This window comes from Pomacea canaliculata, linkage group LG13 (genome assembly GCF_003073045.1).
Source record: "Pomacea canaliculata isolate SZHN2017 linkage group LG13, ASM307304v1, whole genome shotgun sequence".
NCBI lineage: Eukaryota > Metazoa > Mollusca > Gastropoda > Architaenioglossa > Ampullariidae > Pomacea > Pomacea canaliculata.
In genome coordinates, this window is record NC_037602.1 from 17,991,814 (window position 1) to 18,019,790 (window position 27,977).

At 43.0% G+C, this 27,977-nt stretch overlaps 2 protein-coding genes across 2 annotated transcripts; both read left to right on the forward strand.

Moving 5' to 3' along the window:
- Nucleotides 1-21,740, forward strand: LOC112554499 (unconventional myosin-IXa-like). Its single transcript, XM_025222282.1, has 22 exons — nucleotides 1-967; nucleotides 1,975-2,904; nucleotides 3,889-3,954; nucleotides 5,032-5,277; nucleotides 5,923-6,034; nucleotides 8,252-8,399; nucleotides 9,959-10,079; nucleotides 10,590-10,716; nucleotides 10,907-10,978; nucleotides 11,876-12,023; nucleotides 12,664-12,883; nucleotides 13,237-13,404; nucleotides 13,895-14,037; nucleotides 14,317-14,389; nucleotides 14,565-14,620; nucleotides 14,956-15,105; nucleotides 15,469-15,589; nucleotides 19,738-19,791; nucleotides 20,154-20,368; nucleotides 20,608-20,782; nucleotides 21,003-21,200; nucleotides 21,372-21,740. The coding sequence occupies exons 2-22, from the start codon at nucleotides 2,152-2,154 to the stop codon at nucleotides 21,738-21,740; spliced, it is 3,735 nt and encodes a 1,244-aa protein (XP_025078067.1). The 5' UTR covers nucleotides 1-967; nucleotides 1,975-2,151.
- LOC112554500 (chitin synthase chs-2-like) lies at nucleotides 21,009-27,977 on the forward strand. The gene is given in 12 exon segments (XM_025222284.1): nucleotides 21,009-21,200; nucleotides 21,372-22,350; nucleotides 22,582-22,803; nucleotides 23,014-23,099; nucleotides 23,425-23,530; nucleotides 23,750-23,903; nucleotides 24,268-24,428; nucleotides 24,592-24,595; nucleotides 24,705-24,936; nucleotides 25,113-25,478; nucleotides 25,749-26,072; nucleotides 26,075-27,977. Coding segments are annotated over 11 exon segments (3,444 nt in total). The 5' UTR covers nucleotides 21,009-21,200; nucleotides 21,372-21,838; the 3' UTR covers nucleotides 27,352-27,977.

Here is a 27,977-nt window from a genome sequence, read left to right on the forward strand (position 1 = left end):
CCGAGACTAACAGTGGAGAGCTTCGCAAGAGGCTAAGCCTTGGTCTTGGCAGACAACAGTCCACCTATACACGTCCATGATCTGAGTGGCGAGCCAGTTCGATACCCGTGTACCGCAGCTCACTCCCCTGCCCCCAGTCGATCTACTGACGAGAATGGTTACCTGACTCCAAAGAAGGTTGGAGAAGGTAAGGCAGCGAGGCTCCTAGCGACAGGAAAGACCTTCTCTACTCCTTTTTCTACTATACTCCTACTGTCTACTCCATTTCTTGACTTCTACTTCTCTTTTCAACACCCTTTATTCTACTCTCCATCTTCTGCAGCATCTTTCCTACCCCAACTTGTTTTACACTTTCATTTTTATTCTCCCTCTCTTTTACTTCTTACGCTTCTTCACTTCCATCCCTCCTCTCTAGGTCTGTGTGTCACACCTTATTGAATATCTACTTGTAGGAGCGTCTACATGTGGTAATGTGAGTGAGTATCCTGTATACCCTGTATTCCGACACCCGTAGATACCCACACATTTTATTATTGCTTGACACGTATGGCAAACAACTCTGAGTGGATCGCGATTATGAACAGACGACAGAGGTTGAAGACGTGTATGATCACTATGATAACCGGTTTATTGTTACTTTCAGGTATTTGTTTATTTATTGTAAACCCCACACTTATCTTCAAGGTCCCCACAACTCTAGTCAGAAGCTCGTCCCTACACTATCGGCGACACCAAAGGACCTTCTGACTCAGTGACATTACCTGCATTCATGACATGCACAGGTGTCCTCTGCTCACGGCGCATGCGCAGAGCTGCACATTTATCACCTGGTTCCGAGCGTTTTTACCTGCAGCGGTTATCGGAAGGCGCGAAGCTCGACAGGACGACGAGACCGACTGGTGGTGGGTGACATCCGACATTTGACAGGTTGCTGGTGGTGAGAGCTTGGCACCTATTACTTATACAGGTGAGAGTTTTGTCAAAAGATTATTTTATTAAATTTAGTTTAAAGGTAAACTAGAAATTATTTACAGGAATTCAGTACCGAAGCCTTATAACAAAATAATGCAGGCAGAACTAACGGGAAAAGAACAAACGAATAAACGAAAGGTTGAAGTAGATGCAAACTTTTTAATTTTGCAGGTGTGATGAACTTTCACCTTTTGCTATTCGTTGTGTTGATATTAGTTTACAGGTTTTATCACTCCAGTGTTTCCGGTTGTACTTGGAATAGTTGTTCACTTAGTCAAACATCCTATTATGGGGTGACTTAGTGTATGTTACTAATCTTGCGATTTCTCTATTCAATTTTTCACTATATTTATTTCTTCCTCACCAAATACAGTCTTCATTCATTTTCTTTCTGGAATTTATTTCCTTTTTCAGAAGGCGGAGTTGTTTATTTAGTCAAACACTCAGTTGAAGGGGGACAATGTATCTCTAATCAAGGTGTATCGCTCAGATATTGTGCGAATTCTCTAGTTAATTTTTTACTTCATTCATTTCCTATTTACTAAGCTACGGTCTTCATTCATTTTCTTTCGTTCTTTTATTTTATATTTACATTTTTGTGTGCACACATCTTAATCGCCAAACTACAGTCTTTATCCTTTTTTCCCCGTTCTTTTATTTTATATTCATATTTCGGTGTATACATGTCTTAATCACCAAAATGCGATATTTTTCTTTCATTCCTTCAGTCATTCACTCATTCATTTTTTATTTCCGCATTCCTCTTTCTGTTTTTTTTTTATTTCGCTTGTATTTCGTGTCAGTACTCAGCTGCGTTGTACAATAGTTGTAGTCTGTTTTTCTCTGTGTATATTTTTTCATCACCAGGATTACAGTCGATTTTTTTTTCTTATCCTCTCATTCATTTGTTTATTCATTTATAGCTTCATTCATTCTTAGTTACCTTCTTTTTTTCTTACCCTTCTTTCTTACATTTTATTTTTTACTTTTTCGGTTTCTTAGCAATGGCAAGCAGGAGGTAAAAGGAGTACATTGCTGCAAGTAAACCAGACAACTGCGGACATCACTCGACAAGACAAACCGGATCATTTCTTAACAGGAGGTTAGACTGACAGAATGTATTTTCCCAGCAGGCAATGTGCATGCCGATGATACTCGTTTAAGTAAAGGCGAGGAGACATGCATTACGAAAGATTCAGCGAGAAAGAAAGTGGAGGGTCGACTCCAGCCATCGAGGGACGTGGACGAGCAACCAGACACCGGGTGTTTGCTCCTCACACCAAAGCTGCCAAAGAGCAAAAACAAAATCCAGATTATATGTCAGAGCGAGAACTTGGCAGTTCAAGGTTTGGTGGCTCGGCAACAAACACCTCCTTGTGCCCCGATCCCAGTAATTATGATAATGACATGCTCTCTCACAGTCCGCGGCACAAAGAGCAGCCAGTAGCGGGTGCTAAGACACGTGACAGACACACTGTGGATGCTGAGAATGATGGGACATATCCCTGTGACAGTCGACCTGAGTTCTTGGCCACTAGACAACGTCCCTCAGGTCACATGGACTGTGTTTCCCGTGAAGATGAAGATCTACGAAGAGCGAGAGAAGATTCGTTACACAGTCGAACTTCCAGAAACGAACGTTTCTCCAACAGTCAAATGAAAACGGTGGAGAGACAGGGGCGAGAATTTTCTCCGCTGGAGGTCGCAGCTTCCGGAACTGGAAAACGTTCTGCAGTTGGACAGGAAACGCGAACTGACGCACACACACCTGTGACGCATCGTGACAGTGACGTCAGTTCCGGTCCTTCTGACGGGCTGCTCGTGGGCAACAGAGGTCAGGAGGACAACGACGATCTGGCGGACCTCCCGGAGATCGATGACATCATCCTGTTGCAGCAGGTGGAGAAACGGTTCCGCAGCAACCAGCCTTACGTGAGTGACGTGTCGCCATGACACCATGCACGTGCTGTCTGTGTTCGTCACGGTCACGTGTTTGCATAAAGATCGCTGGATAGATAATTTATGTTTACTTTGTTTTGCGACAATATGCAAGCAAGCGACACTTGTTTTATTGTTTATATTATATATATTGCTTTTAGTCGTGTATTTTGTGGTCTGTGGCTATATTGGGTTGTTTTTGTTTTTGTTTTGCTCGTTTGTTTTTAATAATTTTTTAATAATTGTTTGTTACTTTGCCAGATTTATTTCTTAGTTTCTAGTTTCTCCGGGATGTGGAAGAAGTAAAAGTTTAAAGCTAGCAGTTTAAAGGGAGAGGTTTAAGTGAAGAGGTTTAACCGCCGGAGTCTGGTGCTCATGTATTTTATTTTAGAGCAGAAACACGCCGGGTGCAAGCCCACCCGGTCGCGACTGTATTCTCCCTTTTCCCACAAATGTCTGCCACGTACGAGCACACCATCTTTTAGCTTTTCTGTGGCCAGCAGTCAAATAAATTAACTAGCGGTTGCTTGAGCGGAGTTGCTATACACTAGTGATTACAGCGAGCGAATATAAAGGAGAATATTACAGGTTTGGTTATCCAAACATTTTTATCCTTTAGTAAACACCTTTCTAAATTCTTTTCTATGGTTAGCGCCCGCGTGCGTGAGTGTAAGCTTGATGGTTTCATCTGTGATAACCTGTCGACTTTAATACAATTCTAAAATTCAACACAAGAGGTAAAACCTGAACAAACTTGCTTCAAGTTTCAGGTCATGTAAAGATCACCTTTAAAGATCCAGTCATGAAAAGAAATGAATGTTGTTGTCGGGTATTAACAAGGTGAACATCCTAACTCTTTTACTTTTTATCACGAGTAATTGAAAATTATGTTCGACCCCAAACCACCCATTAAAATAATTTCTTCGCAAAAAAAAAAACAAACCCCTCTTACCCCGACTGTGATATGTTTTTCTGCAGACCTACATTGGGGACACGTTGGTGGCAGTTAATCCCTGCAGAGACCTGTCTATCTACACCCAAGAGGTAAGACACCGGAGTAGTTTTAACTATAATTACAAAGTGAGAGTAAGTCGTTATTCTGGGGCAAGTTGTCTCCGTAATTCCAGACCACAGGAATGTTGAAAAAAAACAAAAAAAACAATACGCGGTCCACCTCTGAACACAGATTTTTGCAAACTCCCGATGACATACCCGCCAGCTTTGTAACGAGCTCTAATCTCTGTCGTGAATGAAGTTGAAAAAAATTCAAAGTTGGACTGAATGGACATAAATGTTTGCTTGCATGAAGTTCAGCTTTCATTCCTGACTCACCATCGGGTCCCATGGTCACATTCCGGCAACCTACAGACCCTTGTCTGAAACAAATACACGTTGACGTGCTTTCATCTTTTTTCTGGGGTGGATTTCCTGGTACCCGATCTCTGTAACTCACCTTTCTGACCTGCCAGAGGCCTGACGGTCAAAGGATGTCGCACTGGTTGAGCAGAAGGTCGTAGTGGCTGTCCTTTTTGAGAAATCTTGCATGCGAGCTGAAAACATTTTCTAAGAATTCATTTACTTCAGGTCGTTTGCACTGACAACACGTCAGTGATACTTTGAGTTGCTTTTGCATAGTTTTATTGTACAACAATCCCCTTCTAGTACCTTCTACTGATCTCTTTCCCCTCCTGTCTTCAGTTTATGTTTGTTTTGGTTTGGTTTTGTTTTGTTTTTAATTACATTTAAAAAAATTTCTTTTTTCTTTCTTTTCTTTATTTAGTTTGTTATTTTTCTTCTTTTCTTGTATTTTGTTTTAATTTTTTTAAATTTCACTGTCAAATATTATTTGTTTTTATTTTTTGTGTTTCGGTTTTTTTTTTCTTTTCTCTCTTTCTTTTGTTGTTTCTTTTTTGATTGATATTGGTTTTTTTTCTGCCTCCCTCTCTTTTACTTACTTCTTGTTTTCCTTCTTTGCATTTCAATATTTTTTGACAATCTTTCATCGTTTTATTTGTTTCTTCTGTCGTCCTTCATGCTCATAGATGTTCTGCTCTCCTATTTACTCTCGGAAAGGTTAGACAACTTCTCTTTTCTCTGTGATAGTCTCTGTCTCTCTTCCAGTACCACGACAACTACAGCGACCTCCGCGTCAGGTGCAGTCTACCCGCCCACATATTCTGGGTGGCTGACCAGACGTACAGGAACATGCTGTCCACAACACGTGACCAGTGTGTGGTGGTGGGCGGAGAATCTGGTGCTGGCAAGACAGAGAGCACCAAGCTCATCTTGAAGCACCTGGTGTACACAGAGAGGCACCACCAGGGGCCCTCTCTCGGGGCTTCAGACATTATCTCCAGACTAGAAACGGTAGTTGCCCATAGTGTGCCCTGTGCACGTGTGTCTGTATGTGTCTGTGTGTGTTTGCGTGTATGTGTGTCTGTGTGTGTTGAGGGAGGAGGGGTGTGTGCGTGCGTGCGTGCTTCGGCTAGTTCTTTTTATCCAGATGCCCTACCCAGGCCAGCGCAACCTACCCTGTGACAGATGGGTTCCAGGTAAAATTAAAATAAAAAAGGAACTCGCTTTATCTCAGCACTTAATCGGCTTCCTGATAATACTGGGCACTTTCCAGAATTTAATTTGATGACCTGCATTTCTATGTCAACCTGACCGTTGGAGGATAAAGGTGCCGGCAATGTTTTCATTTCCCCGTGCGACTGTTTAGCACCAGGTCTATCGGGCTCCATAACGAAATGATAAGTTGAGAGGACCTTGTGCGTCAGAAAGATATTTCTTATTATGATAAAACTAATGTTTACCTGGTGCCTGTATCTGCTTGTATATTTATTTTGCAAAGAAATGCTTGGTAAAGCTTTCACCATTATCTTGAATTATATTCCTTCAAGCACACTAGTTTGTTTGGGGATACCCCAAAGCCGGACCGTAAGAGAGGATATATTCTACAATTAGCAACCTCAGTAGAAAGCAAATCGTTTTCTCTCTCATCCATTCTAGGTCAGCCCCCTTCTGGAGATTTTCGGGAATGCGGCCACAACACTAAATGAGAATTCCAGTCGTTTCGGAAAGCTTGTAGAGCTGGAGTATGACGACAGGCAAATCAAATCAGGTGAATGGCTTTAATATTGAATACATGTTATGTGTATGTTGTCATGAAACCCACTTCAAACTTACAATTAAACTTGTCATCATTTACACTCAACGGTGAGTGAGTGTTGGCCTTAGTAAGGACTGCTTTCTGACCTGATGGTATCACCACATTGGATGTCCAGAACTTTGTAAACGAGAGCTACAGAGTCGTGAGAAGACATGGACGGTGAAGAGGACAGTTTTTCTAGCAAGCTGACTTGAGGAAACAGAAGAAGTTTTGAAAGCCTCGCATAAGATCAACTTTGCTCAAACTTGGTTAAAAAAAAAAAAAAAAAAAAAAAAAAAGCGAAACAAAAGTACTCACTGTTGACAATAAGAACATTAGCAAGTAGTGAGATTCAAGAAAAAAAAAAAGAGTTGCACGCACCCACCTACACATTCACCCTGTCTCACCCCACCCTGAGATGTGTGCTCAATGCCTCTTTGTATTAATGACATTCCTTCTCTCCATGGCATCTCCCAAAGGAAGCCGTTCGTCTTTCTAGAACACTATCATGTTTTATTTTAATTTTATTAGTTTGCAGTCTTCGTTGGTGCTTCTTTCGTGAGGTCACCATGCCAGTTAGCACACAAAACGTCCGGTCCGACAATCTGAATACAATCTTTCATCCGACAGTAGCCTCCTGGTTCCCCCACACTAGCATTATGTCAAAGAAAAGTTCAATTAAAAAAGAAACCACCAGATCTCACCCCATCAGCCTCTATTGCCAGTGGGTTAATTTACAGCAGGCAAATAATTTTACATTTAGACAGCAATTTCCTTTCCTGTTTAATTATACTCAGAGGGTTTTTTCTTTTCTTTTTTTTTTCTATTTTTTTTTTTTTTTTTTTTTTTGCCCTTCATTTTTTTTAAAAAAAGAGATAAGCCTCTAGCAATGAACTATTTTAAAACGTGGATGTAAGAGGATGTTGACTTATTTTATAACTGTTACACATTGTAACTCCTATGAAACGTGGTGGCGAATGCACGCGATTGTTTTTTTTTTTTAAATTTACATCTATTTCCCTTTAGTAAAGAGAACTATCTGTTACACAATATATATTAAGTACCAAACAACATATATTTGAATAAAATTTACATTAAAATTTAAACATAAAGTACACATTCTCGTTTACAAACATAAATCATGAGAGAACTAATCAAACAGCAGAAGACAATTCGAGTGGCGAGTTCACTGTTTGAGAAACAAACGTTTAATTTTCTCCCTCCCCCTGTTTTTATGTCTTGTTCTACAGGGGGTCACCCCGGTAGGTGACAGCCCTGCAGTGCTGGCTGTGAGGCATAGCAAGACATAGCTGGCTATAGCAGGACATAGCTGCGTATCTTTGATACATGCTTAGTCACATGGCAATGACATGAGTGCAGGTGGAATGTCACGCGTGTGTGCGCGTGACAGGTCGGTGCACCACTCTAAGGTTTTTGACCTCTTACCCCGGTAGAGTGCCGGAGTACCTGTGGACGTTACGCCATTGGCCTGTGACATAGACTTCCGGTTCAAAGTGTGACCTCAACGTCACACCACCCCTCCCTCCTGGCACACTGCTAAGTGATCGCACTCACGGGGCGACCCTGACAGCGGCAAGCCTCTTTAAAAATTAAATAAAATGCTGGGGTGGACAGTAAATCACCCGGCACCCGGTGGCAATGAGTGTCGAATGCCTCGGTCTTTGTGATGACTGTAGAGGCCATCTTGAAATGGCTGCCTCCGTGTGACTTACAGCCCACGCTGCATGTACTCTGCCCTTTCCTTTCTTTAAACAAATCGGATCAGTATCTTTCATGGATGCAGCTGAGTCATCATTCTGTGACTTGATTCAAGAATTTTAAAAAGTTCATGTTGAGTGTGTCGTATTTTTACCAGCGGTGATTGCTAGGAATTCCCCTCCATTACTTGGCACACTCCTTAACTGTGACCTGTGAACGACTCTGTCACTAACACGCACTTCCGCCTTGATTATTAATGAAGGATTATTATTGGTTTGAAGAAAAAAGGAGGAAGCATTAAAAATGCAAGCAAATCAGTACAAACAAAATGGATGGATGAATAGAAGGATGGGTGGATGGATGGAGCGGTAACGTTGACTAGATGGCCATGCCTGCATTAATGCAGGATTCAGCATCATCGTCATTTCGCACAGTCAGACACATTAACATAGTCATAACTTGTGATTCCAGCTCGAATCGAGGGCTTCCTCTTGGAGAAATACCGCGTGACCAACCGAATTGCGCAGGAGAAGAACTTCCACGTCTTCTACGCGCTGCTCGCCGGCCTCCCTCCACACCAGCTCTCGGCCCTCAACCTCGCAGACGTTGATCGTTTCAGGTAGACTTTCGTCTGGTCAACAGCCTCAAACCCGATCTGTTGCTCAGAAAGTAGTTATAAAGTAAAGGCATGTCTCTGACCTGTGGAAACATGGGGAACTTAATAACAAACATCTTGTTTCGGAAGTTATAAAGCGGTGTCCAGACCCCACACTGTTGACTCCTTGAAGACTTAGTGTCCAAGAGATAGCAAAAATATCCCGCGGGTAAAGAAGCATTAGGTAATATCCGTGCGGTCTGGAAACAACATTAGTTTTGTTCCTTGAGTTCCCCATTTAGCCCTGGACAAACGACTTTCTCTCGCTGAATAACGCCTACAAACATCATCACGAACAAAGAAAGAGGTTATAACGTGACGTCACGTTTGTACACAGATACCCCAAATTAGCAAATAGTCTTAGTTCTCACACAGGCTGCAGCCTTCACAATATAACCGTATTTATGTACAACCCTGATGTTTATGTTGTTGACATGGTGATGCTTGTAGGCGTGTATCTCAACATCCAGATCTTGGGAAAAGTATTTATTACTGAGTTTTACTCAGGCATCAGAAAAAAAGTTTGTACCTTACTAAACCTTTAATATGAATGTACAGCGAGCTGACCCTCGTCACGTAATCAACGCCTCCTGATAGGAGGATTCCAGTTCAGCACCAGTCAAATCTTTCACCAAACACACGTGTGACCCTCCACGACGAAACGAGTCTCAAGTTGCGCGAAACAGTTTTGTGCTAGACACCCAGAAAGGTGATAGGGGTTAGTTTTGTGCAGTTTGACTTTTCTTTAAAAATAGATTCCTTAATTATTAAACTATCAGGAAAATAAACTGCGATATTAAAATAAAAGTTGGAAATTGACCTAAACTATTTTTTAATCGATGCACCCTACTGCAATCCGCAACGATTTCTGCAGAACAAAAACGAAATTCAAGCGATGTTTCTCTACTGTTTCTCTGTCATAACCACATCGTGTTCTACCTTGCCAGAAAGCCCGGAGTCTTTATGTTCAACTTCTTTAAAGAACGATTCAAATATCAACCAATCAAAAGATTTGTCTGCAAAAGTTTAGGAGTAAACAAATCTGGTCGGCCATCTTGGCGCTAATCTTTGAACCCGCTTTTCTCAAAATGGCCGCCATCGTACTTTCACACTTCAAACGTTTGTAACTCACTGAATGTTAGGACTACAAGAACAACTTTTAAATCAAAGGAAAGTTCAGAACCTGTACTTTTTAAAAACAAGCAATTCGGCGAATCTCAAATTTCCGACTTAAGACTCATTTCGTCGTGGAGGGTCACATTTATTTACCTCAAATCAAGATTTTTTTTTCCCCCACAAATAAATGTTCGAAATAGATTGATGATAGTCAGATTCTCCAGTACGCATGCGTACAGTCAGTCAGACCAGTTACTTCCTGCCCAACATTTGACCAAATAAGGACTTTAGATAGGTAATAGAGCTTTAAGGTCAGCAGTTGTCTTCTTTTGTACGGATCCGATGTGGTCCGTAAGGTGTCCTCAAGCAAAGATACTTTCTTACCTGGTATACTGGCCATTTTCCAGAATTCTATCCAGTGATGATCCTGCTGAGCCTGTCTTTACACATGCCCGCGACAAACACAAATATCGTCAACTCTATCAAAGTATGGAGACGATGTTGGCAGACATCGGCTTCACTGCCACGGTAACATTTTTTGTTTATGATAATGTTTTATTTTTAATTAATCTCTCTATATAGGATATCTCTTGCAATGCTGTATCATTAACATGTTTAATTCCTACTTACTCGAAAAGTGGTATCCCCACAAAAGGTGTTATTTCACGGTTAAAAAAAAAGTAGAGGAAGCCCAAATAATTGCAGAATATTCAATTTCATTGACTGTGTGATCTAAATTTAATTTGCTAATCTTATATCATGATCAATAAAATATAAATCGTAAATAACACGTTTTACCGGCTATAATTGTATATATTTCTAAAATTTTTAGGTGCCTTTAAAGTTCAGAACTATTTAATCTTGGCAAACCGTTTTGCTATGTAGGTTTGATTACCTGTGCAGTCCAACCCCATTTTAATTAACTTTCTCATCTACAGTTACTGAATGTTTAAAATCTCACCATGGAAAAAGTACTGAAAGCATGTTGTGGATTATTCAACAACCAAAATGTTTATAAAAAGTAATTTTATTGTGCAGGAAGTCGACTCCCTCTTGAAGGTTCTTAGCGCAATTCTTCTCATCTCCAACGTGGAGTTCAGAACTGATGATGTGTATGATACTGTGGAGATTGTGAAGGGATCACCCGGATGTTGCTTGGATGATGGTAAGCAAGTCTACTGATTGCGATACTTCAACTGGAAGCTAATTTAATTAAAATTAGTTAATTTAATTAATTCTATTATTTGTCTGCTGGCGTGGCCAGCTTTTTATTAAATGTCAGTCCGGTCGAGGCGTGACGCTAGAAAAGCAATGATGATGATGATGATGATGATGATGATTTTTTTCCAACACAGCTGCTGACGTGCTAGGATTACCTCAGGCGGAACTTGAGACCTGTCTTCTACAGACAACCACAGAAGTGAACAGTACGAAGTACACCTTTTGCTCTGGTCTTATCAACTTTGTTTTAATTTTATTCCATAATTTTGCGAATTCAGAGACAAGATATTAAAAATAACCATCTTCATGTACCAGTCGTTGGGATATTATAGGATTGCCATACCCTCTGTGGTCGTATTCATGGAGTAAGTCGTTACCGGGGGCAAAATGGAGAAGGAAATAAAAGAACAAAGCCTGGTGTTTCCATAGTTATGATGCCCTGTTCAGACCCCACATATACTGTTTTATTTTACTTTACCCCAGAACATCTTTGCCACTAATTTATAACCACGGTTCTGAAGATAAGACAAAATCCACGGATTCCGGACTCCACTTTATAACCACGGAGACAAGATGCTCTGCCCTTGATGTACCCGAGACTACGACTTACTTTCGCCTCATGAATACGACTCCAGATAAACAGGAATGCTCGTGGCCACAAGAATGGATCTGATCGCTTTTTTCTAGCCAGCAAAGCATGCTTGGAGGGGTGGGGATGGGCCTTCCTGTTTAGCTCAAATGTTGGCCCTCCGCAGAATTACTCGCTAGGCTTTGAACGATGTCCAGCTGAGATTTTAAGTCCTCTTCTCAGGGGAAGAGCCAAGACTTCCTTGTTGACATATAGCAATAAAGTTTATTAATACCTATTATAACACCTGCCGGGATTTTCCAGCTTACATCATTTTATAACCTGTGAGTGGACCTTGTTTAACCAAGCTTTAGAGGCTTTTGACATTTTTATGATTTTATGAGGTGTAAGTATGCAAGAGTTTTTAAATGTCAGTAGAAGAGTCTAAAAAAAAACCAAGATATTGTGTATATAATATTGCTCACGTGGCATAAAGTGTTGGTTTGCTACAATAACCGGAAGTGTATCCTATCAGGGGAAACAATAGCAAGAAACAAGGACGAAAGGCAAGCAAGGACTGGACGGGACGCTCTTGCTCGTGAGCTGTACTCAGCGTTGTTCTATGGCGCCATCGACAAGATCAACGCACGGCTGAGAGGACAGGCGGTGACGTCACCAACCAGGTAAGTACAATGACACCTGTTTGCTTTCTTGTTGTTGTTGTTGTTGTTGTTGTTGTTGTTGTTGTTGTTTTGGGGGGAGGGGGTGTTGTAAATTTTGAGTACACTTCTTGACTTATAATCGCCCACTAGGATTAATAAATTTGGTCATTTGTCATTTGTATTCCAGTCAGAATTTTCGCATCCCTTATATCGTTTTCCTTCCCCCATTCCCACAATCCTCTGAGTATGTGATTATGCTATTAATATCCTGAATGAAACAGTCTTGTGAAAATGTTCCTTTCGCCAAAGAAAATCACTATTTCTAAGTAACCGACTTTTGGAGCTGAAATAATTTAAAATAACACAAAATAATAAAGGAATCCGTGTTTGATCGTATTTAATTTCTTGCAACCATGGTAACAGTTCATTAGACTATACATTTATTTTAGCAACTGTCACAACTCATGACAATATCCTTAAACCGTATAAGGCATCTTATTGGAATAGTGGCAGATAATGTTACAGGATGTAACATTAGTTAATCCCCTTTTTTTAATTGTACAACTGCAGAGAATAAAACTGGGATAGCCTTAAAATTGTATCAGTCAGGTATCAGTGAGTTGTTGTGTAAGGCCAATACAGTTGTTGTGTGATTTCACAGACATCGGAGTATTTGCCTGCTCGACATCTCGGGGTTTGAAAATGGCGTGGGCCACAATGGATTTGAACAGTTCGTCATCAACTCAACCAACGAGAAGCTACACCAGTATTTTCTGCAGCACACCTTTGAAGAGGAAAGACGAGAGTATGAGAGAGAAGGGCTTTCATCTGTAGACATCGATTACGTCGACAACGCTCACGTCGTCAATCTTATCTTCAAAGTAAATTAAACTTTTTTATTCATTTTATTTTACATATTAAAATAACTATTGTCGCCAGTTGTTCCTTGTTTACTTTCTTTCCGACACTTCTGTTTCTGGCTTACTTTATATTTTTGTGAGTGATTTCCTTACTGTTTTTTACAATTTTGTGTAGTTGTATTTAATCTTTATTTTTTTATATTTTTGCTTCGGTAGTATAAGTTATAAAGATGTTTTCAAATTACTTCGTCGTTTGGGATATGCCTTTTTCCAATTACTACTTACTCCATGTTCTTTAAACGCTTTTTATCGAATACTCCAATAATATTTGTTTTTGAGGACATCTGTTCAAGCATTTTGTTATCATTCAACAGAAACCCAACGGTTTGATCCCTCTACTGGAGGACCAGAGCACACTAAGCGGCACCAGCGCCATCTGGTTGGACAAGTGCCGTTGTAACAACTCGGCCATCTTTAATACTGACCTCAGACTGCGGGGTGGCAGTCGCCTTCTATTTGAAATTAAGCACTACGCAGGCCAGGTGACAAATGACAGGTGTAAATGCATTTAGTGCGAGAGTACCGAGTCTTCACGAGAGTTGTGTTTGTGAGTTGTCGTGTCAAAGGTTAGCAACGGCATCACTTTGCAGATTATGGTCACATCTTCACACTTCTGAGACTCTTGTGTTAATAAATCGCCCCTCCTGTGCTTGCATGCACTAAGCGCTCTCAAGTTGCAAATTGTTTACCTGTGTGGTTGGGGTGACAACTAATCTTTGATAGTGGAATAGGTGTCTGGCGGCGAATGGCCACAAGAGCAGACGGGAAAGACCCGACCACACTAACCGTTACTTCTGTTTGTTCCTCAGACTATTTTGTGTAGGGAAATAAAATCTGTTTTGACTTCTCGTCTTGTTGTCAAACGCTTATACGTTTGTTGAGACGGGTTGATAGTCACGTGGTGTTTCGTCGTCCACAGATAAGCTGCGGTGCTGGAAGTTCTGACCGATGTGATGGTGTTGTATCTTGCAGGTTGTGTATAGTGCCGAGCACTTTGTGCAGAAGAACACCGAGACCCTGCCTGGCAACCTGCGGAAGGCTGTCCAGCGGAGTGACAACCCCTTCATCCGGGACTACTTTTCAATCGGAAGTGACGCATTACCAGCTCGGAATGGGTTAGTGACAGGAATACCTCGCCTCATCACTAGCCTCTGAAGTCAATGTGGAATGACTTTCGGTGTGATACGAAGAACTCTTAGGTTTTGTTCTCTAAGTTTGTATTGAACAGAAGTTTTTGTAAGCAGCTTTATTTTGTGCAAACCGTGTCTTGATTTGAACTGTCAGAAGCTACCTTAAAAAAATAGCTTTCCAACAGGGTATGATGCCAGTAGCGAGGAGAAAAGGGCAGCAAAGGTTATTTCCCACTCGACTAATTCTGATTGCTGTCCTTTCAGATTTCTGCCTGCACATCATGATTCCAAAGACCGAGTAGGAAAGCTGTCAGGATGCTTCACAGATCAGTTTAAGGTCAGCTGGTCATTTTCCGACCCACCTTTAGCTACTGAACAAATGACAAAAAGAATGTATATGAAGAAAAAGCTGAAAAATAAGTACGACGACGACGAAGACGATTGATTTATGATTGATTGATTGATTGATTGATTGATTGATTGATTGATTGATTGATGATTTATTTTTTCAGACTTCTTTGTCTCGGATGATGAGCAGGCTGAGCTCAACTACTCCGATCTTCATCAGGTAGCATCTTTAGCAACAACAACAACAACAACAACAATAATAATAATACTTTTGTTTACTGTGATTAGCTAATTTTATTATCATGAATGATACGGTGTGTGACCTTCTTTGTTAATGCCCGTTGCATGAACATGAACACAAAAGTCTATCGGTCTATTAACGAATAAATGAAATATAATGTTTCCTTTTGACAAACAGAACTTGACACCAACAGTCTTTCAATGTTTATGTTTTTATTCTTTGTGTCCGATGTATTCTCCAATATTTTATACTTCAAGTCTTCATGATAATTTCGGCATGTTTAGTTTGACATGTCCAGTGCTACATGATGACAGGTGCATCAAACCCAATCAGTCGCTGACTGCAGGTCACTTTGACCGTGACCTGGTGCGCGTGCAGTTACGCCACAGCGGATTGGTAGAGGTTGCCATGGTGAGAAAGTACGGTTACCCAATCAGGATCAAGTTCTCAGACTTTGTAGAAAGGTATGAACAAGAAGCTGGAAATGATTTCTTGAAAGGAATGTCTTATATGATGTGTTTTTGTACAGCACAGGGAGTCTGGATAGGCTGGCGTACGACACTATATAATAAATTATCTGATGGTTAGTAACAGCGACATTTCACACATCTTTATTTTTTAATTAAAATTAAATTACATAAGATAATTTCTTCTTTTGTTCTGTAACCCAAATGTACCTCTTTTTCTCTTCCGCTCGTGTGTGTTTATACAGGTCTAGCTACATTATACATATATTTATTCCTACCATCTCTCTCTCACCTCTTTCTTCTGTCCACTTCACACACTTACTATTTACCTACTTATTGATCGACTTTTCGGGTTGACAGGTACGGGGTTACCTGTGACAAGGTAAAAGCCGGTGGTGAGGACAGTCTACCTGAATGGGAGTCCTGCCAGAACATTCTGCAGGCAGCAGGTGTCGACGGGTACCAACTAGGCCGCACCAAGGTCAGTACCCGGGTAGTCGTGTCTGACTCACAGAAAGCAAAGGCAGGACGCATACTCTCACCAACACCAATAACAAAACGATATTACAGAAACATTTCGACAGCAGGTGATAATTAGTTATCTGGTGACAGTTGCCTGCAGTACCAGAGCCTTTCACCGACCTTATCGCTCCAAGATAACAACAGTTCGGGTCGAGCAGTGAGAACCTGACAATTCAAAATTGTGGGAGTGAGTCAAGTTACAGACCCTTTGCAACCAGCGGGCCCTGTGGAAGGTTCCTACATTTATCCTTGATAATAAATACAAATAAATACAAAGCCTGTCGGGAAAGTTTTGTCAGTTCCCTTTAGGTCGCCGTTTGTTTGTCTGTGAGAAGGTAAACAGGATCAGGGTTCCTTTGTTATTATCGCTTTGTTATTTTTGTTGTTTTTCTGCCTTTGAATAGTTGAGATGATGAATTGTATTTATATGAAGGCCTGGTTGGTGGTAGTAAGTGTGTTGGTCTTTTGTGTACCTGGTTTTGTGTATATGTGTGCGTGCGTGGGTGTGCCAGCGCGGTTAGTTCACAGGTAAGCACAATAGCTAACCGGTACAATTAACTTTGTAGTATATTCTACTGTACTGTCTTGTGTTGTTTTCAGATTAACTCTGCTTAAAAACAGAATGAAAAGATTTATGAGTTCACAGTTTTGGTTGTAGAGATTAAGATGTGGACATCCTCAGCCATTTGAAAATAACTGGTTCACCAGTACATCGTGAAATTGTGTCAGAATATCTTCACTTCTTACTGTACGCCCACTCACGCTTTTATATTCTCATCTGTTTCACTCCCTAATTCTTCTTAAGTCAGTCAATCAAACAATCAAAGTTTCCACTCCACTCACTCCATAAATCACACAATGATTTAATCGATCAATCACCCGGCTGTTCAGTTACTTGAGAAGCAGATCGATAATTTGCTTCGCCAGAAGTGTTTAATTTTTTTTAAAACTTAAAGACATACTAGGGTCTAGTCGGTGCCCCTAGTTCACAACTCTTTAAAGACACCGGGTCAAAGTGCAGTCAGAGCCCAAATTCTCGGCCTGTTAATCTAGCAGTCCCTGTTGATGGTGAGCAGGCATGGAGATACTATAAGGCCACTAAACACACACAGTAACTCTTGCAGTGGAATCCATTTCTTTCGACAGGTAGGCAGATATCGTCTGCCTGAAGTGACAGAAATATGGTGTCGCCTCGTTCACTCCGCCCCAGTATAATCATGATTGATGACAGGGCTAAGCCAGGTCTGTCTATGGATCTCTTTCTCGCTTTCTTTCTGATGGACTGAGCTGTGGTGTCTTGCACAATGTCCTGTAAGTGTTCGTCTTCTTCTCATAGGAATCCTATATCGTATATCTCGTTTTGTTTGCATGTGACTCCAGAAGTAACTTGCTTAAGGTTTGAGGTTAAAATTAGAAACACTTCGTGGCGCATGCGCTGTGGACTTGGCGGTATTTCTGACGTCATAGATCACCAGTTGGTCGTTGGTGTGAAATGATCGAACTTTGACATAGTGTAATGTCAGCTTTTGTGGTTACAGTCAGCGACATTGTGTCTGTTGATGCGGTAAGCGACGATGTACAGGAGAAAACTTATCGTCGCTTACTTCGTCTCCACAGTTGACTTCATCAACGAGGCTTTTGTCTATCAGAAGAACTGCGTTTAAGCTGGCTTATTTTCGCTACTATTTATTTCTCCTGTGTAACCTATTTAGTACACAGATTTTTTTGTCCAGGAACGTTCTACTCCCCTTATTTCTAAGCTGACTTGTTTGTGTGCATGGCTAATATCATTTATATTGTTTTTTGCATAGCCTTTCAATCTTCATTTTATTATTTTAAATATAACCGTTTCCGCTGCCACAAGCTTGCACTCCCTCACATTGCGGGGGTGTTGTGAAGTGGATAACGAGCTTTTTCGCAGATATCTCGCCCCTTCAAAATCCAAGCCCTTGGGATGGATCAGCCCCACTCCCCCGTCCCTCTCCGCTCCCACTTGATAAGCAACTGACTGCTCTCCAACTTGCGAGAGGTACACACAAATGGTGCATGATCTGAGAGAACTGGTCCGGGTGGTTGGGAGGTACGCCAACCGACACCTTTGTAGGCTCAGAGGATCAGCCCCTCGTTGAGATGTATGGTTCTATATAGTCCCTCCCTAGCTGGGAGACCAGTGGCACCCACAATGGTCAGCGATAAAGAAGTAACACAAACGTAGCGCCCTCACTCACTCCAAAGTCCACGCAACCCGCTGTCGTGCGCATGCGCAGATACCCGTGCACTCCTACCAGAAAAAACTGCCGGATCCTTAATAAGCTCTGTGACGAAATGAAAGGACAGTTTCGGGTGGCTATTGCATGATAAAAAAGACTTACCCCCGGGTAGATTAGATAACCTGGAATTATTTCGTTTCTTGACTTCCTATTGAGCTCACTCTCCAGGAGACTTGTCTACCGTGCACTGTGTTGCGGTTGCCAGATACAACTGCCAACTGTCGTCTGGCCATTGTGGCAGTGACAAACATTATTTGAGGATTTTAACAACAATGTCTCTACTTTGTTTTCTAGGCGGTACAAGGTAGGGTTTGAAAACAAAGATTTTTAATGCCTGTTTTGTCATGTCGCCAATACATTATAATATATATCAGTTTTGAGAGAGATATAAAATTGAATCTTCTCACGAAAGTTTTATCGTGTGGAAGCTATTTAAGCTTAATGTGTGTTGTTTTTCTCGAAAACACCAGCGGGATTCGGTCATAGAAACTTTGGATTGAAGAAATGGTTTTAGTGAAATTTTCTCGGTTGTATGAAGTCTTTCTGCAGGTGAGATTGTATCTCGTGCAACTTTAATCTTATCTGATGGTGCGGTGGTATATTGCAAACATTTTACTAACAACTGATTGATAGGTTGGCTGCTGGCTACATGCACGTTTTTTAAAATAATATTTACCTGCAAGAGTGTACATGTGGATAAGGAGCACAAAAATCCGCCTAACACCTCCCATGACTAAAAGAAAAGACACTGGAGGTACCATACAATGTAGTTTAAATAATCTGACTGATGTCAGGCACAACAACTGTGAGGGAAGTCAGAACACTGTTTTCGATAAAGTCTGTCGTTGCTTAGTAACTGTAGGGACAGTGGCTCATTGTGTCAAGTCCGGTCAGTGAAATATACTTCTCAAAACAAGGGAACGTACCCCTTGATATTTTCTACAATTTTGTTTATCTTGTTTGTACCAACAGTGATCGATTCCTTCAAAATCGTTTCAGGGAATCTATTAATTTATTTTTTTTTTTAATCTCCACATTTTACGAGTTTTTCCCTCCGCCGCTTCACCACGCCTGCTGTGCTATTTTCTGTTAGTCCATGGTTTATGCATTTTGTTCAATCCTACGACTCAATTTTACGTGTGGGAAGAACAGTTTTGCTTCATCTCTGTCGCTTTAACAACTGTCATTCTGGCGCCAGATCCAAGAGGTTGTACCACTTTGATGTTGTACCACACCGAGGTGGTACCTCTTTGCCACAAGTCTGCAGTGATACCTTCTCGCCGTCTCCTCTCTCAACCCTCCACCCCATGTAAAAAAAATATTTAAATCCAAAATGAGATACCTGTCATTCATTAAGGTCAGGTCGTCCTTGCTTTCCACCAACAAATATCCACCATAATGCAAGTCGATGTTTCTGTGACATCCTAATCTTGGGACGTCTTTGACGAGCAGCCAATACCAACACTATCGCCTCTCCGGACGTCCTCTTTCTGCGACCCTTGACCCTTCCACGTGCAAAAGTTGACCCCTCGCCCTCTCTCTATCGCCTCACGTTTGAGGAATGCAGGTACATAAACAAGCATGTCGGCGCCATTAGGGCGCTGAGCTAAACAACATCGTATTTATTATTTCAATCAAAAGATTACAACTCCAAGGCCGCATGCGTGCTTCACGAGCCCCTGTTTATAATAGTCACCTTCAGGTTTTCTTCGTAATTAACGCTTTTACCTTCTCAGAGAGGTTTTTTTATGCATTTTGTTTTAATGTAATTAATGTGGAATGTTGTTGTCGTACATTATCTATGGCCGATCGTTGTCATGTTTTCTGCTTTTTACAGGTATTCCTGAAATTACAGCACAGAGACAAACTCGAAGATATCTTGAAAAAAAAGGTATGGAGATTTTTTTCAAGTTGTATAGTCTTTTTAGGAGAGATAAATACATTTAAAAAGAATGATATGAACAGTTTAGCAAGGTATACAGTCTTTTAAGAGAAAAAGACAACTTATAAGGATTAATATTTTTTCTCAAATAACATACAGTATTAATCAAATTTTACACGTGATGATGATTGATGATTGATTGATGATTGATTGGATGATTATTATTATTATTCTAACCCCAAACTTATTGCAATTCTTTCTCCTCATTTTGAGTGCCTTGCCAAGGAGTAGTTAGATACAAATATCAACATTAAATCTTTTATTGCCTAGTTTGTATTCACAGCTTTATTTTTCAATATTTTTTTAAACAGGAGATGGAGTCAAAAGATGGGGAAGACTCAAGTGCGAAGAACACGATCCCTCCTGACGAGCTGTCCTTGCGGTCATCGTCAGGATTTTCCTCAGCCACGTCGAAGGAAACCCTTCAGGAGGCCTCCACTGCCCCTGCGGAGGATGGCAGCAGTGGACCCCCGGGTGAGACAAACAACGAAGGGGGAGAAGCGCCTGAGACAATGGGCAAGCAGCCGTGAGTGATCTCCCGTTGTATTTCTGTGTCACAACGCACTGCAACAGTTTACCTCAAAACGGCCAACTATTAAACTATTTGAATAACTTAGTTTTCATTGGACACAATAAAGGACTTACTTGCGTGGGGCGTGAGCGAAATGTATCTGTTTGTTTGTATGTCTGTGTGTATGTTTTTGTATATTTCAGTGTGTTGCACCAACATTAATTAACATATTAATCTGGTTTGTCCTGGCGCAGGGCTTACGACATATTCCGCCTCACGGAGCGAGACTACGAAAACTCGAAGGAGTTCGAGATGAAAGTTCGACGAATCGTTCGATTTATTCTTTACATTCTCCTGGCTCTTATCCTCCTGGCGGCTGGTCTCACTGCTAGACTTGCCTTAATATGGCTGGCTACCCCGCTACTTAATGTAAGCATGAAAAGTACTTCCATGTACTTCTGACTTTCATTGTGAAGCCTAATCTTTGTCTAATATTTTTTAAGAATCATCTTCGTTCACATCCTTTCTGTATAAGATTATAGTAAGCTAAAGATTCTTTGTAACGAAAGACAACCAGTCTTTGTCCTCGTTCTCAAAGTTAACCGTGCAATAGCCATGCCCATGATCTTTCTCAATGTTTTTAATGCAGGCGCAGGACAAACTTGAAATAAAGATTGTCATGGGAGGCAATCCGAAAGAAACAGAGATGCTGAAGTTCCTGAATGGTCTGGGGCCAGCTAGACTACTTGCCTGCCAGCTGCTGCCCCTGTTGCTGGGTTGGATCGCCTGCTGCTTCAGGGTGATCTTCGGTCGGAAGGACTGGCCCACCTTCAAGGCGCTCATCGTGGTCAGTGTTGTTCTCTCCTCCGTCTCCTCCTGCCTCTGGTTGTACCATCTTTATTTCTTTCACACCGATCGTTACCTTCAGACAAAATCAGTTAACATGTGCTGGTAGCGTCACGTGTCTTTAAGATTCCTATAAACGGAGAGTATATTGTATTTTATTCATGTTCGCCAGGTTTTTATCATCGACTGCATGGGTACAGTCGGCCGCAGCGTGTTTCTCTTCAAAGTTTTACCCACCGTCAACATCCTGACAGCAGTTTGTTTGGGAACAGCAGTCTGTCAGGTGCCCGCCATTCTCAAGCTTGCATCACTGTTTTTACGACGTGGAGGCGTCTGCGCGCTCAGCTTCCTGGGTCTGGGGCGCAAGTCCAGGCGGTTAGCGAGGGTCCGCCATGTCCTGTACGTCATCGCCTTGGTCCTGGCGGTCGTCGTGCAGCTGGGCACCATCCCTCTTCTCTACTACGGCGACGCCATCATCACCCTGTTCAACCCTCCGCGCACCCGCTACCCCTGCCCGAGCTCTGGACCGTTCTGGTGGTGATACTCGGGGTGTCCGTGGGCTGGTGGGAAAACTTCGCCTTCGGGGAGTTCAAGTCCTGCGCCGCGCATGTCGGTGACCTGTCCAGGTGGAGGACGTCCATGTCGCGCATGCGCCTGACTAGTCACGTGTACACCGCGCCTGTGCAAATCGTCATCGCCGTGTCTCTTTATTATGGATTACACCGACAGCAGGAAGGAGTGGATTTCTCCGATCAGCTGCGGGTCTTCTTCGCGTCGCTAGGCAACGCTTTCACCCACTCCGCGAGGATGAGGGCGCACTGGACAGTGTACGGATTAATGTATATGCAGATCCTCGGTGTACTGGTGTGTGGCTACGTGGCGGGCCTGGCCTGTCGTCTGTACATGCAGAAGTTCGCCTTCGCACTTCCGGTGTCGCTAGTGGCGCCCGCTACGCTGGCTGTGGCGGCTGGCTGCACGCCATCCAGTCTGTCCAAGTGGTTTCAAAGCGGCAACGTCTGCGTCACGTCTGACGTCACGGAACCGCACATTGTCTTCGTGCTGGCGCTAGGGGGCGTTGTGTGGCTGTCCACGGTCGTCATTACTGCTCACATCTGGTCCCCCGAGGTTGAAAGGACTGCAAAGCATGAAAGGTTATTCGCTATTTTCACACCCACACCCGAACCACACCCACATCCACGCCCACACCAACACCCATACCCACACCCTGTTCATTTTAATTTGTAAAATATATTGTCTCCTGTTGAATGTATATAAACTAATTACTGTTTAATTTCATGTTGGCTGTAATTGTATACTGAAGACACTGTGAGTGGCTTGATGTACCTAACAGATTCCCCGCATCCACTGCTGGCTTTGTGCAGATTGTTTGCCTTCCCCCATCGTGACCCTGTCTTCCCGGACATTGGCCTCGCCTGCTCTCGGCGCCAGGACCAGGCAGAAAACGCAGACCGAAAGATGAGAAATAAAAAGTCTGACCAGAAAAAGAGCGAGAACATCGGGGAGCGCCCCCTGGTGTACATCTGCGCCACCTTGTGGCACGAAATCAGACAGGAGATGCTCCAGCTGATGAAATCTCTCTTTAGGTCAGTGTCCCTTCGCTCGTCTTCAAAAGTGCATTTTTAAATCTTGAAAAATGAACGGTTAGTCCTTTTTGTTTGTTTGTTTGTTTGTTTGTTTGTTTGTTTGTTTGTTTGTTTGTTTGTTTCTGGGGAGTGTAGATGTTATAGAGCTGATGGGGCTGTTAGAAAAAGTTGATTTCATGAGACTCATGCTCTACTCCATTTTGTACACAGAGTGGATTTCGACATCTACACCAGAAAGATGGCCATGAAAACATTCTTTGTCAAGGAGGAAAACAGTGACTTGTACGATGCTGAAAGTGAGGAGATGAAGGGCTTCACATCCACACACCAGAAACACATACACACACTCACGCACGCGCAAGCATTTGTTTGTTTACACGCACTACACACTACACACTACACACGCAGATTATTGTATATCTGAGTCTATTGCTTACCTATGACTTACAAATTATTATAATTATAAAACAATAATTATTACCCAATATGTGATGATCACAACTACCCCAATATGCACACACGAACTCACGTGAGGATGACCTCTTATTAATATGGAGTGAGAGGTAATACACAGACACAACGGTCGCTATGTACCTCACAACTGTTTTCCTATGTCTGCAGTTCACATTATCTTTGATGACGCGTTCCAAACTGAACCCAAAAGTAAACAACGGATCATAAATCAGTGGGTTCGCCAATTTATGGCAGTCATGCCGGAAGCCATTAGGTAAGCTCCCCTTAATATCTTCTTACCTTTAGTCTACAGTTACATTTGCAGGCTGATAAAAATGTTAATGTTCCTAAACACAAAAGATAAACTTTTAAGTCGTTGGTTTTCACCTTGTTAGTGGAAAAACTGACATTTTAATTTTGTAAAATTAAGACGGTGACATTTTTCAGTGTAATCTTCAATAGTTCTTATCAGTGACATCATCAAACTGTGCAGGTCAGTGGCTAAACAAGCCATCGACATTCAGCCACCAAAACTATTACCAACACCTTTTGGGGGACGAATGAGTTGGGTTTTGCCCGGAGGTACACATATGCACGTGCACCTGAAGGACAAACAAAAAATACGTGCCAGAAAGCGCTGGTCACAGGTGAGCAAACATCTTACTACCCTGGTATCTCCTTCTACGGTGTGTACGTGGCATTATTCTGCCTCGCTTTCGTTTGTCAGTGCGGTTAACAAGACAATCAGTTATGGGTCCTTGGTTCTTTTTTTTAACCTGACAAAAATGAACTAACGCTTCCTTTCTGACAAAGGTTTTATATATCCGTCACATTAGTCAAATACTCGTTAATACTTTGTCCAGTTAAGAAAGGTTTTGAGGACAGAAACATTATTGCTAACAGTGTCAGTGAGAACTACAATATATTAGTCTCCATACCTCCTGTGTCCACAGCTGACCATGAATGTCTGCTTTGTCTCTGGATGTAAACAGTTTGTATCTGTGTTTCCAGATTCTGTACCTGTACTACTTGTTGGGTTTTAAGTTCATGAAAGACTATGACACCGTCGATGACATCCTGGAGCATGATAACTCTAGAAAGAGGACGCGCAGACAGAAATTTCGGAAGACTACTTCCATCTTAAATAACTGCCGCCTGAAAAAGTCCGACAGGTAAGACGACGCATCTGTCCACGAAACATAGAGACTAGAATATCTTCAGAAGATTGTGAGGAAAGGTGGCTTAGAACAATTAAATAATTACCTTTAGAGAACCATAGCGAAGTTAAGAGTGATAAGTGCCGCCAGGAAATTTAGAGCGATCGCTTATTTTTAGCACAGTGACCTACTTCTATCTCCTTTGATGTCTTCGGGAGGTGAGAGGGATGGATGCCTAAGTCGGTATGACATGAGTCTGTCCTTACTAACATCTCTCAAATTTCCGTTTAGGCAGAAAATATCTTCATCATGACACTAGATGGCGACGTGGACTTCTGGCCAGATTCTGTTCGTCTGCTGCTGGACAGGATGAAGAAAAACAAGAAGGTTGCTGCAGTGTGCGGTCGCATCCACCCTATCGGCGATGGGCCGATGATCTGGTACCAGCAGTTCGAGTACGCGGTGGGACACTGGCTTCAGAAAGCCACGGAGCATGTCTTCGGCTGTGTTCTGTGCTGTCCAGGTAACACTCTCCTGACAAGCAACTGAAGCTTGGCAATCAGTGTGATGAAAACATGACACCCCCACATATAAGATAGACAAGATTGCTGATAAAAACTATTCATGGAGATGGAATTAGGACTTCATTGAAAAGTGACAGTTTGAGTGTCTTGTTGACATTTTAATTTGTCTGTACAGGCTGCTTCTCGCTGTTCCGCGGCTCGGCGCTGATGGACGACAACGTGATGAAGATGTACACCACGGAGCCAACAGAAGCCATCCACTACATTCAGTACGAGCAGGGCGAGGACCGCTGGCTGTGCACCCTCTTGCTCCAGCAGGGCTACAAGATCGAGTACTGCGCAGGCGCCGATGCCTTGACCTTCGCCCCGGAAACGTTCCACGACTTCTACATCCAGCGGAGGCGCTGGTCGCCCTCGACTCTGGCCAACATCATAGACCTGATTGGGTCTTGGCGCATCACCGTCAAGATGAACGACAACATGAGTGTCCCCTTCATGATGTACCAGTTTGTCCTCCTGGCCTCCAGCATCATCGCCCCAGGTGGGTACCTGAGACAATCATATTCATCATCATCATCATTATCAATCATCAATCCTCGTCAATCATCAATCGTCAATTATCATCTTCATCATAATCCTCTTCTTCATTTTCGTCAATGTCTTTCACCTCTTCTTCAGCATCCTGGCAAAGTTTTACAGGATTCTGATTCAAATTGTTAAAAAACTTTCGACGACATTTTTCCGGTTAAGAAGGACGTTTAGAGAGGGACAGCAAATTAAAATATTTTCAAATGTTTCTGTGCCTCCCCAGGAACTGTTGTGTACATGATCGCCGGCTCCTACAGCGCCGTGCTGGGTATCGACCTGTGGAAGTCCTATCTGCTGTCCGTGGTTCCAGTCTTTCTCTACGTCCTGCTGTGTCTCAAGGCCAAGACGGAGACGCAGATTAACGTGGCGGCCATCTTGTCGTCCGTCTACGCCATCGTCATGCTGCTGGTGACGGTCGGCACCATCATCAACCTCGCCACCTCCTCCATCTACAGCCCCACCGTCCTATTCCTCGTCTGCGTCGCGGTCATCTTTGTCGTCGCTGGTTTGCTGCACCCGAACGAGATCTTCTGTCTGACTAACGGCATTCTTACTACATCACTGTCCCATCTACTTTTGTCTTCCTCACTGTCTTCTTCCTGTGCAACCTCCATGTAGTCTCGTGGGGAACGAGGGAGGACGCGAACAATGTGGCGCCACCTGCAGAAGTGCTGGCTGAGCAGCAGCAGGAAAAGGGGAAGTTGTACAGGCTCTTCGAGAAACTAGGCTTGCATGCCATTCTTCAGGATGTCAAGGCGTTCGTCCAAAACATGATCGGCATCAGACAAGAACTGACACAGACCGGAGGGCCTCACCAGCAAGGTAGTGAATCGCCCCAGGCTTCAAATCGCGCACCGGAAACGAAACCTTCAACAGATCAGACTACTCCAAAACAGGCAACATCGACGCAAGAGCCTCCAGTGGAGATCGACGTGAAATACTGGGCCACGGATTTGAAGAGGTCTCTTTCCGGATCCGAGGTGGATAGTATAGATGCCAAGGAGGAAGAGTTCTGGAAGTTTCTCCTCAAGAAGTACCTGAGTCCGAAGAAAGCCGACGCCAAGAAGGAGGACAAGATCGCTGAGGACCTCATCAAGGCTCGCAACAACGTGGTTTTCGCTTACATGCTGATCAATTTCATGTTCACGCTGGTGCTGCTGCAGCTCAAGATGCAGATGGACGTGCTGCAAGACTCTTTCTACATCGCCGGCAAGTACGAGCCGGTCTCCACCATGGCGCTGGGCATCTTCTCTCTGCTGCTCCTGACGCAGTTCCTCGGCATGCTGAGCCACCGGTGGAGCACCTTCATGCACCTGATCGCCTCCACCAAGCTCCACTTCTTCCACGAGAACGAGGAGGACCTGGCGCTGGCCAAGATCGAGGAAGCCAAGAAATTAACTTCCGCCGCTGCTCCCGGTGACCTTGACCTCGAGCCGGACTACGATGACGACGAAGATGACCCTTACCTGGAAACGGCCACCGGCACTGTCAGGACCACCACCACCACCACCATCCCCGCTGACCGCCAGACCCTGGAGGATGTCGAGAGCACACCCGACTACTCGGATAACGAAGACGAAGACGAAGACGATGAAGCAGACGTTAGGCCGCAGTACGACAAGGTTTTCCGCGATCGCTACCGCACCGTGCGACACCATTTGCAGCTGCAGCGACGGCGTTCAGTGCATCAGAACCATCCCCCGCCCTTCTTCGCCAACAGCAGCGCCTGCAGGCCAGCATGGAGCGTCGTCAGAGTCTGTACATGTCTAGCAGTGCCAGGACAGGAGTGTTGGAAAATGTCTAGCTGGGAAAAAACGGAGGACTAAAGCTATCGGTGCGAGAGACGGATGTGGGAATCGAACCCCCCTCCACTGAGTCAAATGACCCGGAACGACGCTGCAAAAGGGACTGACACAGACTGTAGTGTCAGTTAAGACTGGTTACTGTCAGTCCAGAAATGATCGACACCCTTTGCAGACAATTAAGACATAACTGACACTATGCCATGCCAAAGTTGTGACACCGGTTGCAAAGTCAGTTAAGACATGAGTGACAACGGCTACTGTCAGTTCAGACATGAGTGACAACGGCTACTGTCAGTTCAAAATGATTAACGTCGTAGGTCACGTGGTAAAGAAGTGGACAAATCAAGTTTCTGTTTTCTCGTATAACCGCAGACACGAGTAATGGCAGCGATATGTCATCGATAATGCCAGCACAGAAACGGGTGACGATGCTTGTAATGTCATCAAAACACTGATTACCGATGGTAATATCTTGTGTTACGCAGAGGCTGATGGTAGTTTCTGTTCTAACATTGGTGCAAAAATGAAAGAGGGTGCTTACTGGTTGTGATGTTGGTGTATAAATGAATATTTCAAGGCATTAGTTGAAATGTTTTTGCAGAAATCATGGTGTCTCCTGATCATGGTGTCTCCTGGCTCTAAGAACA